At 36.9% G+C, this 16,596-nt stretch overlaps 2 protein-coding genes across 5 annotated transcripts in view; both read right to left on the bottom strand.

The window, feature by feature from the left end:
* The window catches only part of ZNF25 (zinc finger protein 25), a 418,016-nt gene that overhangs the window by 252,763 nt on the left and 148,657 nt on the right, over positions 1–16,596 (bottom strand). The gene's annotated exons all lie outside the window — the stretch shown is intronic.
* BMS1 (BMS1 ribosome biogenesis factor) overlaps positions 1–16,596 on the bottom strand; it is a 44,908-nt gene that overhangs the window by 11,866 nt on the left and 16,446 nt on the right. For all 4 annotated transcript variants that reach the window (XM_081234507.1, XM_081234509.1, XM_081234508.1 and 1 more), the window contains exon 13: positions 12,800–12,881. In XM_081234507.1, the coding sequence (XP_081090633.1) occupies positions 12,800–12,881 (82 nt within the window). The remainder of the gene's footprint in view (positions 1–12,799; positions 12,882–16,596) is intronic.

Here is a 16,596-nt window from a genome sequence, read left to right as displayed (position 1 = left end):
GGTGGGGGTGGGGGGGACAAGAGAGGCCAATGGGGAGGGGTCCTCTGGGATCAGGGAGGGGGAAGGCGCCTAGCATTTCCCCTGCCCACTCAGGCCCAGTGAGCCTGCCAGGGTCCTGGACCTGGTACTCCGCCCTCCAGGGACAGAGGCACTCCTGGCACCTCCTGCTGCGTTGAGCCTAAGCCCCAACCCCCACCACCCCGCAGGGCCTGTTCCAGCCCTGTGGGTTCTAAGCATAGGCCCCACCCACCAGCTAAACCCCACCCCTGCATAAGCCCCACCCCCATAGCCAAGGCCTTGTCTGGCTTTTTTTTTTAACTCCTCTTTTTTACTACTGTGGTTTTCTTTTACCTTCTGGTTGTTGTTTGATCTATATTTTTATTTTTTTATTCTTTCTAACATATCTATTAGTTTTCTAATCTTATTTTATTTTCTCTTTGTTATTGTTCGGCTCCTTTTTTCTTTTTCCTTTTTCTTTTTTTTTTTTTTGCCACCCCACGTGGCTTGCAAGATCTTGGTTCACAAGCCGGGGGTTGGGCCAGAGCTCCTGTGGTGGGAACTCTGAGTCTGAACCACTGGAGTAACAGAAAACCTCATACCCCAAGGAATATTCATCAGAGTAAGGTCTCCCAGAGGTTCTCATCTCGGCACAAAGACCGAGCTCTACCCAACAGCCTACAAACTCCAGTGCTGGAAGCCTTAGGCCAAACAACCAGTAAAACAGGAATACAATCCGACCCATTAAAAAAAAAGAGAGACGACAAAAAAATATGTCAAGTGTCAAGATAAAGGAACAAGGTAAAAACCTACAAAACCAAGTAAATGAAGAGGAAATAGGGAACCTACTTGAAAAAGAATTCAGAGTAATGATAGTAAAGATGATCCAGAACCTTGGAAATAGAATGGAGGCACAGAGTGAGAAAATTCAAGAAATGTTTAACAAAGAGCTAGAAGAGCTAAAGAACAAACAGAGATGAACAACACAATAACTGAAATGAAACATACACAAGAAGGAATCAAAAACAGAATAACTGAGGCAGAAGAACGAATAAGTGAGCTGGAAGACAAAATGGTGGAAATAACTGCCAAGGAGCAGAATAAAGAGAAAAGAATGAAAAGAATTGAAGACAATCTCAGAGACCTCTCGGACAACGCTAAATGCACCAACACTTGAATTATAGGGGCCCCAGAAGAAGAAGAGAAAAAGAAAGGGCCTAAGAAAATATTTGAAGAGATTATAATGGAAAACTTCCTTAACATGGGAAAGGAAATAGTCACCCAAGTCCAGGAAGCACAGAGAGTCCCATAAAGGATAAACCCTAGGAGAAACACACCAAAACACATAGTAATCAAACTAACAAAAATTAAATTCAAAGAAAAAATATTAAAAGCAGCAAGGGAAAAACAAAAAATAACATACAAAGGAATCCCCATAAGGTTATCAGCTGATTTTTCAGCAGAAACTCTGCAGGCCAGAAGGGAGTGGCAGGATATACTTAAAGTGATGAAAGAGAAAAACCTACAACCAAGATTACTCTACCCAGCAAGGATCTCATTCAGATTTGACAGAGAAATCAAAAGCTTTTCAGACAAACAAAAGCTAAGAATTTAGCACCACCAAACCAACTTTACAACAAGTGCTAAAGGAACTTCTCTAGGCGGGAAACACAAGAGAAGAAAAAGACCCACAAAACCAAACCCAAAACAATTAAGAAAATGGTAATAGGAACATACATATCGATAATAACCTTGAATGTAAATGGATTAAATACTCCAAACAAAAGACACAGGCTGGCTGAATGGATACAAAAACAAGACCCATATATATGCTGTCTACAAGAGACCCAATTCAGACCTAGGGACACATACAGACTGAAAGTGAAGGGATGGAAAAAGATATTCCATGCAAGTGGAAATCAAAAGAAAGCTAGAGTAGCAATACTTGTATCAGATAAAATAGACTTTAAAATAAAGACTGTTACAAGAGATAAGGAAGGACACTACATAATGATCAAGGGATCAATCCAAGAAGAATATATAACAATTATAAATATTTATGCACCCAAAACAGAAGCACCTCAATATATAAGGCAAATGCTATCAACCATAAAAGGGGAAATCGACAGTAACACAATAATAGTAGGGGACTTTAACACCCCACTTACACTAATGGACAGTTCATCAAAAAAGAAAATAAGTAAGGAAACACAAGCTTTAAATGACAAAATACACTAGATAGATTTAATTGATATCTATAGGACAGTACACCCGAAATTGGCAGAATAGACTTTTTTCTCAAGTGCACATGGAACATTTTCCAGGATAGATCACACCTTGGGTCACAAATCAAGGCTCAGAAAATTTAAGAAAATTGAAATCGTACCAAGCATCATTTCTGACCGGAGTGCTATGAGATTGGAAATCAATTAAAGGAAAAAACCTGTAAAAAACAAATACATGGAAACTAAACAGTGTGCTACTATATGACCAAGAGATCGCTGAAGAAATCAAAGAAATAGAAAAAATACACAGAAACAAATGACAACAAAAACACGATGACCCAAAACCTATGGGATACAGCAAGAGTAGTTCTAAGATGGAAGTTTATAGCAATACAATCCTATCTCAAGAAACAAGAAAAATCTCAAATAAACTATCTAACCTTACATCTAAAGCAATTAGAGAAAGAACAAAGAAAACCCAAAGTCAGTAGAAGGAAAGAAATCATAAAGATCATAGCAGAAATAAATGAAATAGAAATGGAGAAAACAATAGCAAAGATCAATAAAACTAAAAGTTAGCTCTTTGAGAAGATAAACAAAATTGATAAACCTTTAGCCAGACTCATCAAGAAAAAAAGGGAGAGGACACAAATCAACAAAATTAGAAATGAAAAAGAAGAAATCACAACTGACAATGCAGAAATACAAAGGATTTTAAGAGACTACTACAAACAACTATAACCCAACAAAATGGACAACCACAAAGAAATGTACAAATTCTTGGAAAGGTACAATTTACCAAGACTGAACCAGGAAGAATTAGAAAACATAAACAGACCTATCACAAGTAATGAAATTGAAACTGTAATTAAAAATCTTCTAACAAAAAAAAAGTCCAGGACCAGATGGCTTCACAGACGAATTCTATCAAACATTTAGAGAAAAGCTAACACCCATCCTTCTCAAACTCTTACAAAAAATTGCAGAGGGAGGAATACTCCCAAATTCGTTTTACAAAACCACCATCACCCTGATACCAAAACCAGACAAAGATATCACAAAAAAAGAAAATTACAGACCAATATCACTGATGAAGATAGATGCAAAAATCCTCAACAAAATACTAGCAAACAGAATCCAACAATACATTAAAAGGATCATACACCATGATCAAGTGGGATTTATCCCAGGGATGCAAGGATTCTTCAATATACGCAAATCAATCAATGTGATACACCATATTAACAAATTAAGGAATAAAAACCATATGATCATCTCAATAGACGCAGAAAACGCTTTTGACAAAATTCAACACCATTTATGATAAAAACTCTCCAGAAAATGGGCATAGAGGGAACCTACCTCAACATAATAAAGGCCATAAATGACAAACCCATAGAAAACATCATACTCAATGGTGAAAAACTGAAAGCATTTCCACTAAGATCAGGAACAAGGCAAGGGTGTCCACTCTCGCCTCTCTTATTTTGGAAGTCCTAGCCACAGCAATCAGAAGAAAAAGAAATAAAAGGAATACACATTGGAAAAGAGGAAGTAAAACTGTCACTGTTTGCAGATGACATGATACTATACACAGAAAATCCTAAAAATGCCACCAGAAAACTACTAGAACTAATGAATGAATTTAGTAAGGTTGCAGGATACAAAATTAAGGCACAGAAATCTCTGGCATTCCAATACAACTAACAGTGAAAAATCAGAAAGAGAAATTAAGGAAACACTCCCATTTACCAGTGCAACAAAAAGAATAAAATACCTAGGAATAAACCTACCTAAAGAGGTGAAAGACTTGTACTCAGAAAACTATAAAACACTGATGAAAGAAATCAAAGATGACATAAACAGATGGAGAAATATACCATGTTCTTGGATTGGAAGAATCAACATTGTGAAAATGACTATACTGCCCAAAGCAATCTACAGATTCAATGCAATCCCTACCAAACTACCAATGGCATTCTTCACAGAATTAGAACAAAAAATTTTACAATTCGTATGGAAACACAAAAGACTCCAAATAGCCACAGCAACCTTGAGAAAGAAAAACGGAGCTGGAGGAATCAGGCTCCCTGACTTCAAACTATACTACAAAGCTACAGTCATCAAAACAGTATGGTACTGGCACAAAAAGAGAAATATAGATCAATGGTACAGGATAGAAAGCACAGAGATAAACCCACAAACAATAGTCACCTAATTTACGACAAAGTAGGCAAGAACATACAATGGAGAAAAGACAGCCTCTTTAATAAGTGATGCTGGGAAAAGTGGACAGCTACATGTAAAAGAATGAACTTAGAACACTACCTAACACCATACACAAAAATAAACTCCAAATGGATTAAAGACCTAAATGTAAGACCAGACACTATAAAACTCCTACAGGAAAACAGGAAAAACACTCTTTGACATAAACCACAGCAAGTTCTTTTTTGACCCACCTCCTAAAGTAATGAAAATAAAAATAAAAGTAAACAAATGGGACCTAATGAAACTTAAAAGCTTTTGCACAGCAAAGGAAACTGTAAACAAGATGAAAAGACACCCTCAGAATTGGAGAAAATATTTGCAAGTGAAGCAACAAAGGATTAATCTCCAAAATATACAAACAGCTCATGGAGCTCAATATCAAAAAAACCTCAAACAACCCAATTAAAAATGGGCAGAAGACCTAAATAGACATTTCACCAAAGAAGACATACAGATGGCCTAGAGGCACATGAAAAGCTGCTCCGCATCACTAATTATTAGAGAAATGCAAATCAAAACTAAAATGAGGTATATCACCTCACACCAGTCAGAATGGCCATGATCAAAAAGTCTACAAACAATAAATGCTGGAGAGGGTGTGGAGAAAAGGGGACCCTGTTGCACTGTTTGTGGGAATGTAAATTGATACAGCTGCTATGGAGAACAGTATGGAGGTTCCTTAAAAAACTAAAAACAGAACTACCATATGACCCAGCAATCCCACTACTGGGCATATAGCCTGAAAAAACCATAATTAAGAAGGACATATGTATCCCAATGTTCACTGCAGCACTACTTCCAATAGCCAGGACATGGAGACAACCTAATGTCCAACAATAGATGAATAAAGAAGATGTGGTACATATATACAATGGAATATTACTCAGCCATAAAAAGGAATGAAATTGGGTCATTTGTAGAGATGTGGATGGACCTAGAGTCTGTCATACAGAGTGAAGTAAGCCAGAAAGAGAAAAACAAATATCATATATTAATACATATATGTGGAATCTAGAAAAAGGGTACAGATGGACCTATTTGTAGGGCAGGAATAGAGACACAGACATAGAGAACAGACATGTGGACACATTGGGAGAAGGGGAGGGTGGGACGAATTGGGAGATTAGGTTTGACATAACTACACTACCATGTGTAAAACAGATAGCTACTGGGAACCTGCTGTATAACACAGGGAGCTCAGCTTGGTGTTCCGTGACAACCTAGATGGGTGGGATGGGGGAGGGTGGGAGGCCAAGAGGGAGGGCATATAGGTATACATATAGCTGATTCACTTCACTGTACAGCAGAAGATAACACAACATTGTAAAGCAATTTTACTCCAATAAAAAAATAAAATAAAATAAAGGACACATGGAATAACCTTAGCTAATGCTTTTAAGTGCTTCAAATACCAGGCACTGCTCTAAGTGTTTTACATGCCTTAACTATATTCTTCAACATGACTCAATGAAGGAGGTATTATTAATGTTATGTACTGAACAAGTAAAACCGCCATGTGTTTGGAAAGGAAGACTCAATATCATGAAGACTCTAATTTTCTCTTTTACATAGTTACAATGAAAATAACCACCAAGGATTTCCAGTCTGGAAAAGATGGTGTAGACATATCTCCTCTGTTCCTTCTGACTGTGTATAACCATCAACTCCAGAAATGATGCAAGAGCACAAGAGACAACCAAAGGAGAACTCTGAAAGGTGGAAAGACAAAGATGGGCTGGTGAGCGTCCCCAGGACCAGAGGAATGACATAGTGGCCTATATCTCACTATACCACAACCCACAGAACGGCAACTTAGGGCCACCATTTCCCAATCCACAAGTGGCAACAGAAGGCAGCCGCAGAATGAGATAGGCTCATTCTTCCTTCAGATTGAACCAGATCTCACCAGCATTCCAGGTAAACTGGGTATCCCACTGACAGCAAGTGATGAAGGAAAGTGCTAGCCTTCCCAAAGAGCTTGAATCTCCTTTCCCCCACCAAGATGTACCAGGTGCCCAAGGGTTATCAGCAAGGAGGGATTCCACCAGGCATGAGACTCTCCTCTTCCACCTTAAAAACAATGTGTGTCCAGGTAGGACCAAGCAAAGGAGATGCCCCCAGAACAAGCAAACTGGCCCCAGAGGCCAAAACAACTTTCCCCAACCTAGTCACACTAGGTGGCCCAGCCTAGGGAAGCTCCTCTGTTCCCCCCAGGTAGCACCAGCAGGAACCAGTAGCACCAGCAGGAACCAGTAGCACCAGATAAACCAAGTACAGCAAAACAGTACCACAAAGGCTCTGAAATTAAATTGTCATTGGAACCACAGCCCATGGGGTTGTGCAGACCAGGGCCTGCACATTAAACCTAAACAGGATGATCGCCTGCTAAGATTTAAAAATTACATAGGACCCAGGGTCTCCAAACAAAATGTGTGGCTACAATAGAAAATCACCTGTCATACCCAGAACCAAGAAAATCATCATTTGAATGTGAAAAGACAACTGAAAACAACACTGAAATGAATCAGATGTTGGAACTATCTGACTTGAACCTTGAAGCAGCCATTATAAATAAAATTATAAAAGCAAAAAAAAAAAAAAACTTCAACAAGCAACTATAAATCTTACAGCAACAACCAAAAAACTGAAAACCTCAACAAGAAATTGAAGAACAAAATGGAAATTATAGAACTGAAAAATACAGTAACAGAAATTAAAAAACTGGCTACATGGGCTCAATAGTAAGAATAGAGATGAAAGAGGATGGACTTAGAGACCTTGAGGCCGCATGATAGAATTCATTCAGTCTGAACAACATAGAGAAAGCCTAAAAACAAATGAAGAGCACCTCAAAGACCTGTGGGACAGAAACAAAAAAATCCCAACATCTGTATCATCAGAGTCTCACAGGGAGTCTGGAGCTGAAATAATGACTGCAGATTCCTAAATCTGTTGAAAGACACAAACTTACAGATTCAAGAAGATGAGTTAATCTCAAACAGAGTAAATCCAACAAAATTCACACCAATCAAACTTCTGAAAACTAAAAACAAATTAAAAATATCTGAAAGCAGCCAGAAAGAAATGACAGATTACCTGTAGGGGCACACCAAGTAAAATGACAGCCTATGTATCTATTCTTTAGAAATGAAGAAGGAAACAGACATTCTCAGATGAAGGAAAGCTACAGGAATTTGTAGCTACCATACTTACCCTTAAAAAATGGCTAAAGGAAGTTCTTAAGCAGAAAGGAAATTATAAAAGGAGAAATCTGAGACCATCAGAAAAAAAAGAAAAGAAAAAAAGAACAGAAATATGGATACACAGAACAGACTATCCATCTTCTTATGAATTTGTAAAATCATATTTCATAGTCAAAAAAATTATACCACTATCTAATATTCAAGCCAATATTTAAAAGTGGGGAAACTACAACTACTAAATATAACAAAAAAAAAGCAAACTCACAGATACAGAGAACAAACTAGTGGTTACCAGTGGGAAGAGGGAAGTGGGGAGGGTTAATAGAGGGGTAGGGAATTAAGAAGTACCAACTATTAGGTATAAAATAAGCTACAAGGATATATTCCCCATACAACACAGGGAATATAGCCAATATTTTATAATAACTATAAATGGAGTACAATCTGTAAAAAGTGTGGATCACTATATTGTACATCTGTAACTTACATAATAATAAAAAAAATCTTTTTAAGTGGGGAAGATAAAAGGGCCTAAATGGAAGAAAAGTTTCCACATGTTACTCAAAGTGGTAAAATGTTGGTTAATAGTCGGTGTAATATTACAATATGTATATAGTCTATTTTGACCACTTCTAATCAACATTGTACTGGAAGTTTAAGCCAGTGTACTAAGACAAGAAAAATAAGTCATCCAGATAGCACAGAAAGAAGTATAACTGTCTTTATTCACAGATCATATATGATGGTCTTTGCTACACAATGGGCAAAAATTGCAAATTCCATGTGATAAAGCATTGTATCAAAAGTAATTAAGGGACTTCCCTGGTGGCGCAGTGGTTGAGAGTCTGCCTGCCAATGCAGGGGACACGGGTTCGTGCCCCAGTCCGGGAAGATCCCACATGCCGCGGAGCGGCTGGGTCCGTGAGCCATGGCTGCTAAGCCTGCACGTCCAGAGCCTGTGCTCCGCAACAGGAGAGGCCACAACAGTGAGAGGCCCGCGTACCGCAAAAAAAAAAAAAAGTAATTAAGAATTAAACTTCAATAATAACACACAACCAAAGTAAAATAATGGGCAAAAGATTTGACAGACACTTCTCTGAAGAAACACAGATGGCAAATACGCATGTGAAAAAAGGCTCATTATCATTAATCATTAGGAAAAAAAAATGAGATACTACTCTAAACCTTAAAAAGTGTCTAAAATTAAAAAGACCAACATATTAAGCACTGGCAAGGATGTGGAGCAACTGGAAGTCTCATAAAGTGCTAGTGGCAATGCAAAATGGTACAACCACTAAAGAAAACAATTTAGCTATTTCTTAAAAAAAATTAGAACTACATCTACCATATGATTCATTTAGTCCACTCTGAGGTATGTACCCAAGAGAAATGAAAGCAGTTGTTCATACAAAGACTTGTAGAAGAATGTTCACAGTAGCTTTATTTGCAATAGCCCCAAACTGGAAATAACATAAATGTCCATCAAAAGGTGAACAGATAAACAAACTGTATTGCATTATACAATGGAATACTACTCACCAATAAAAAGAAATTAACTACACAGCAATTAAAAGGAATGAAGATGCAACAGCATGGATGAATCTCAAAATGATTATGCTGAGTACAATAAGTTAGAAAAGACTGCATACACCGTATGATTCCATTTATATCAAATTACAGAGGATATAAACTCTTGTATAGTGACAGAAAGCAGAAGAGTGGTTACCTGGTAACAGGGAAAGGACAGAAGGGAGGGATAACAAGTGGCATGAGGAAACTTTTGGGGTGACAAATATGTTCATTATCTTGATTGTGGTGATTGTATACTCATGTCAAAGCTTATCAAACTGTACACTTTAAATATGTGCAGCTTACTGTATATCCATTAAACCTCAATACAGCTACTAAAAAAGACACAAATCCACCACACTTTCTTTTGGAAACAGAAAAGATGATTCTTAAGTTTCCATGGAAAAATAAGTAAGAGAATAGTCAGAAGAATTCTAAAAAACCTAGCAGAGACAGGGAGAGATAGGAACCAGTCATACCATTTTTAATAGTTGGTGTTTTAATTGCATACTATAAAGCTATATAAGGGTTTTAAACATAGCAATGATGAATGAACCAACAGAAATCAATGACATAAACTAGAGAAGTCCAAAAACTTTTTTCTATATCTATCAATTAAGAATATGACAAAAAGAGCATTTTAATCAGTTGGGAAAAGAACAAATAGTATTGGAAAGAACCTGGTGGCCACCTGGGAAAAACGCTATCTATGCCTCTCAACTCACACTAAAATAAGTAGCAGATGAGTCAGTGATTTAAATGTTAAAAAAAAAAAAAAAAAAGGAAATCAGGAAGCACTAGAAAAAAACAATGGAAGATTTTTCTTCTCCTTTTTTTTTTTTTTTTTTTTTACAAAAGACCTTTTTAAGTATAAGACAAATCCCAAAAGTCATTTAAGGCAAAACTGATAAATCTAACTTCATTAAAAAAAAAAATTCCACATGAAAGAATCATAAAGTTAAAATACAAATGTTAAAATAAGGGGGTTAAATGTGGCACCTCATATCACAAAAGACTTATTTCTCTAATATATAAAAAATTCTTATAAATAAGTATGAAAAAATATCAACAATAACCAATAGAAAATGGGCAAAGCATATTCAAAGACAGTCATGGAAGGAAATACAAATGGCCCCCTAACACACAGAAAGGTGCTCAAACTGGCAGAGACCCAAGATTTTGTTAGTGCTCTGTTCATTAGTTGTGACAAATGTACCATCCATATGTAAGATGATAATAATTGGGCAAACTGGGTGTGAGGTATGTGGGAACTCTGTACTATATTCACAATTTTTCTCTAAATCTAAACTATTATAAACTTAAAAAAAATAATCAAAAGACCTAAGTGGATACCTCACAAAGGAAGATATTAAATTGGCCAATACACACATGAAAAGATACGCAACGTCCTTAGTCATCAGGGAATTACAAATTAAAACCACGAGATACTATTTCACACCCACTAGGATGTGAATTGAAATTGTCATCCACTGCTGGAGTTCTCTTTGAAGAACTGTGGGGCAGTTTACTTTGTGATCAACCCACAGAGACAGGATGAACCTCCCACCCAAAATATGGTTTGCATAGTGAGACAGATAACACACACATGAATCAAGAAGATATGGAAAGATTTATAATTCACATAATGATAATTTTGGGGGACAGTAGGGCAGACTTCCCAAGCTAGTTCAAATACAGCTTGGGAGAGCAGGCGGGAAAGGAGAATAGCTTGAGCTATCGGTGGTTAGGAGGTGGTGGGGCTTTGCTGACAGCTGGAGTGTATATGGTTTGAACTCCCTCCTGATGCCAAAAGAGAAGCACCTTGCCTTTTTTATCAGCTTGCCCAGATGTAGGCCAGAAAGGGGGACAGAACAGGTGGGGCTTAAGAGCTGTCATCAGTCTAACATTAAAAATGGAGTCAAACTCTATTAGTTTCTTATCAAGTTGGGTGTCCATCTACCCACCCCATAGCTCTGCCATTCTACTCCTAGGTATTACCAAGGAAAAATGAAAACCAATTTCCACAAAAAAAGACCTATATGTGAATGTTCAGAGCAGCCTTAATTGTAATAGTCAACTACTGCAAACAACCTAAATGGCCATCAAGAGAAAAATGGATAAACAACTGGCATATCCATGCAACAGAATACTTATTCAGCAATAAGAAGAAACAAATTATAATATGAATGAACCTCAAAAACAGTATGCTAAGTAAAAGAATCTACAGACAAAAGAGAGTATTTTTATTATGCAATTCTAGAAAAGGCAAAACTAATTCATAGTGAGAGAAAGCAGATTATTGGTTGCCTTGGGACTGCTGTGATGGTGGGAGTAGGGACTGACTGCAAAGGGGCATGAGGGTTCTTTCTGTGGTGATGGAAATACTTTATTTCTTGATTGTAATGGTAGTACATGAACATATACAATTGTCCAAACTAGCCAAACAAGAATATTCTTAAAACAGGTATACTTAATTGTATGTAAAACATATCTCAACAAAGTTGATTTATCAAGAAGTAAAACATTGTGTTGAGGGAAAGAACCCAGACACTAAAAAATACATACTGTCTGACTACATCTGTATGAAGTCCAAGATCAGGCAAAACAAATCTATGGTGACAGAAATCCAAAAGTGGCTGCCTGGGGTAGGGGGTGAGTGCTGACTGCAAAGGACACAGACAAACATTTAGGGTGTGACAGAAATGTTCTTATTCTCGTTTTGGGTGATGGATATAAGTGTATATAATTGTCAAAATATATTAGGTTGAACATTAAGCTATACCTTAATTTTTAAAAGTGCTTTCCTTAAAAACAAAACCAAAAAATTCATTTTCTAATCCCACAACTAACAAATACAAGAAAAAGAAAAAAATCAAACCTTGTTAATTTTTTAATCATGAGAAAAATAAATCCAAAAGTTATGGATCTAACAAAATAAAGAAAGTGCAAATCTAACTAAAAAACAAAAAAGAAAAAGAAAAAAAGGAACAATGTTAGAAATGAGAAAGTGCAAGTAACAGATGAGCACTTTATTCTATTATAAATTCAAAATTTCACTGAAAGTCTTGTCAGAAAATATTATGAAGAATATCTCATGAAAATGTCAAAATATAAACACAAAAACCACAACCACCACTACAAGAAAACCAAATTTGACCAGTGATCATAGAAGAAACTGAAAATGTTTCTTAGGAAGCCTTTACATACCTATGCATGCCTGCCAAAAATGCTTAAACTGAATCTAATCACAGCACATAAACAAGAATGACTATTTTTAACAATGCATGATAAAATTTATGGAAAGCTTCCCACTCTTCTTCAATGTCCATATCTAATAAGTCAACTAACCAGAGGGAAAAAAATAAGACCATCATGAAAGGAGGAACTAGAATGTTACTCCTGTCAGAACTCTTGTCAGAGTTCCCCAAGCCATTTCACAATTGACTAGTATTTTCAACTTGACTATTAAAGATATGGAAGAAAATAATATAGAGAGAAGGCAGTCTTCTCTGAAGAATACAGCCGTTTACTTACCATCTTCTGCTAAGATCTTGGCTGCATCTTTATCCTCTTCCCACTTCCCAGTCACGAAGCAATCTCTGATACTGTTCATAACCTTATACAGAAAAGTCAGCTTAGTTGACAGGCTCCAATCATTCAGTAAATAACTGCTTTGAGAAACAGTAGGTGACAATTTGCCTTTAAATACTTTTCAAGACACTTCTATGGATATTTTCATTCCAAGTGGGCCTATGAAATAACTGATGTAGATAGTATAACAACAGATATAAAAACATAAATATTATAGCATTAACCAGTGGATAGGGAAAATAACGTCAGCCCAGTGACTTCATAAGTAAACAAACAGATATTTACTAATTCGTTAATCCAGACTTATCATGGCTGTTTGAAAACGTAATTCCTCTGCCAAAGACAAAGTGTCTTGTATGAGCCCAACAGTACAGATGAGGCTCCCAGTCTCAGATCTGCCAGATCATCCAGTACACACATGTAGTGGATGCTGGGTGCACCTCTCAAATACAGGCTAAAACTTGTACACAACTCTCTGTTTCAGACTGCTTCCTGGGGAACCTGACTTAAGACAGTACATGTCACTCACTGCCAAGGGCTCAAAAGCACATATAAAGAAATCTTCACATAGGTCCTGGCTTTCAATCACATTTTGATCATGATTCACATTTTTCAGATACAACCTCACTCTCAAAGAGTAGCCTTGAAGCTAGCATGATTACAATGGATGCAAAAGCAAATCTGCTCATTTATTCATTCCTTCATGCCTACAATCACTCAGTAAATAACTTACTGAACATCTACTCTGTGCCAAGAAGCTTTGCAGGCACTGAATGGCAAACTGTTCCAAAAGATCCTTGCTTTCATGAAGCTTAACAATTGACTTAGGGGAACAAGGGACCAAATAAATTTTAAAAAATAGACCCTCCATGATAAAAACCCTCAACAAACTTAGAAGGGAACTTCTTAAATCTGATAAAAGGCATCCATAAAAAACCCACAGTTAACATCACACTTAATGGTGAAAGACTGAGAGCTTTCCCCTTAAGATCAGGAGTAAGACAAGGATGTCTCCTCTCCTCACTTGTATTCAACATTGTACTAGGCGTTCTAGGTCAGGGCCATTAGGCAAGAAATTAAAATAAAAGGCATCCAGTTTAGAAAGAAAAACTATCTCTATTCACAGGTGGTATGATCTTGTGTATAGAAAACCCTAAGGAATCTACTGAAAAACTATCAGAATAAATGACTTCAGCAAGATTGCAAGATACTAGATCAATATACAACAGTAAACTTTATTTCTATACACTAGGAATGAATATCCAAAAATGAAATTCAGAAAACAGTTCCTTTTACAATCACATCAAAAAGAATACTAGGAATAAATCCAACAAAAGACTTGCAAAGCTTATACTCTGATAACTACAAAACATTCTTGAAAGATCTAAATAAATGGAAAGGCATCCCATGTTAACAGATTAGAAGACTTGGTATTGTTAAGGTCTCAATACTACCCAAGTCAGTGCAATCCCTATCAGAATCCCAGTTGGTTTCTTTGCAGAAGAAGATTCTGCAAAGAATTCTTTGATTCTAAAATATAGAAAACCCAAGGGATCCAGAAAAGACAAAACAATCTTGAAAAAGAACAAAGTTGGGGGATTCACACTTCGTGATTTCAAAACTTACTACAAAACAATAGTAATCAAAATAGTATGGTACTGGGCTTCCCTGGTGGCGCAGTGGTTGGGGGTCCGCCTGCCGATGTGGGGGACACGGGTTCGTGCCCCGGTCCGGGAGGATACCGCATGCTGCGGAGCAGCTGGGCCCATGGGCCATGGCCGCTGGGCCTGCGCGTCCGGAGCCTGTGCCCCACGGCGGGAGAGGCCACGGCAGTGAGAGGCCCGTGTACCGCAAAAAAAAAAAAAAAAAAAAAAAGTATGGTACTAGCATGAGGACGGATGTATAGATCAATGGAATATAATTAAGAGTCCATAAATAAACCCATGTAACTACGGTCAAGTGATTTTCACCCAGGGTGCCAAGACAAGGCAATAGGGGAAAGAACAGACTTTTCAACAGGTGCTAGGACAACTAGATATCCACATGCGAAAGAATGAAGTTGGACTCATCTCACACCAAATACAAAAATTAACTCAAAGTGTATCAAAGACCTAAATGTAAGAGCTAAACTATAAAACCCTTACACAAACCATAGGAGTAAATCTTCATGATTTTGGATTTGGCAATGGTTTCTTAGATATGATACCACCAATAACAAAAATACAGAGAAATTGGACTTCATCAAAATTTAAAACTTCATGCTTCAAAGGGCACAGAAAAGATAACCTACAGAATAGAAGAAAATATTTGCAAATCATATATCTGATAAGGGACTTGGATCCTGAATACATACTCAATGATAAAAAGACAAATAACCCAATTTTTTAAATGGGAAAATAGTATGAATAGATATTTCTTCAAATAATATATACAAATGGAAAACAAGCACATGAAAAGATGTCTAACATCATTAGCCATCAGGAAAGGCAAATCAAAACTGCAATGAGATATTACATCACACCTCCTAGAATGGTTATAACAATAAAAAACAAGAAAAACAACAACAGGTAATAACAAGTGTTGGTGATGTTATTCCAATGTGGAGGACCCAAAAGCTATATATACTGCTGGTGGGAATGCAAAATGGTATAGCCACTTTTGAAAAAACAAAAGGGAGAACATATAAGAAAAAAACTTCAGGGGACTTCCCTGGTGGTCCAGCAGTTAAGACTCTGTGCTCCCAATGCAGGGGGCCCGGGTTTGATCCCTGGTCAGGGAACTAGATCCCGCATGCTGCAACTAAAAGATACTGCACACAGCAATGAAGATCCCGCGTGCCGCAACTAAGACCCCGCACAGCCAAATAAACAAATAAATACATTTTTTTAAAATAAAGGAAAAAACTTTAACTGTTTTTAGTAACCATATTAATAGAAACATGTGTAATGTTATTCTGACACTTCTATGTACAACTGGGATAAAGCAAATAATTACACAATTTTCTAATTTAATCATCTTCAAGTTCAAACAGGGACTAATTCTACAGTGGAAAAACAAGAGATATAAACATAAGATAAAAGAGATTAAGTAAGAACCCTGTAGTCCTGAATCTGAATTGAAAATGTAGGTATGAATTTTCCTAGCTCTGGTCACTGAAAAGGCCTAGAAACAATGACCGACCCATAGCAATGAGTATACATAGACCTAGACTGTGATGTTGAAATACCATTTTGTACTAAGAAAAATCAGGACTTCTTATGGCTGTTTCCAAGTCTGGCATCAGAAATGTACAAGATGATACTGGAAGACCTTATCATATCAGACAGCAATGAAGCAATCTAAGGACTACTAGGATCATGTCAAAAGGACTCAGGAGTCAATTTGAAGAGACTCTCACTGGTCACAGATGCGATAAATATGATCATCAGTAAGGATAACAAGTGCAGTGGAAGGAAACACGTCAACTATATTTAAATTCATGAGTTAAAAAAAAACTTTAAAAAAAAAGAGTCACCTTTGGAGAATCGTTCTGAAAACTGATAAAAATAATCAAGCATTTATACCGCTTATATGGAACTGGGTAACCAAATAATAGATGAGAAGTTTCTCTTTACAGAAGTATTCCAGCTAACAAGAGAAATTTGAACAGAATATCACCATTTTACATCCTTAACAAGTTAATGGATCTAGGCATTGAGCATCAATAGCTAATATCACAAGATGATTTTATGTGCCTCCTA

The sequence above is a fragment of the Mesoplodon bidens genome (assembly GCF_964165515.1).
Source record: "Mesoplodon bidens genome assembly, chromosome: 1".
Taxonomy (NCBI): Eukaryota; Metazoa; Chordata; class Mammalia; order Artiodactyla; family Ziphiidae; genus Mesoplodon; species Mesoplodon bidens.
The sequence above is the reverse complement of the archived record's forward strand: the minus strand, read 5'-3'. Positions and strand labels throughout refer to the sequence as shown.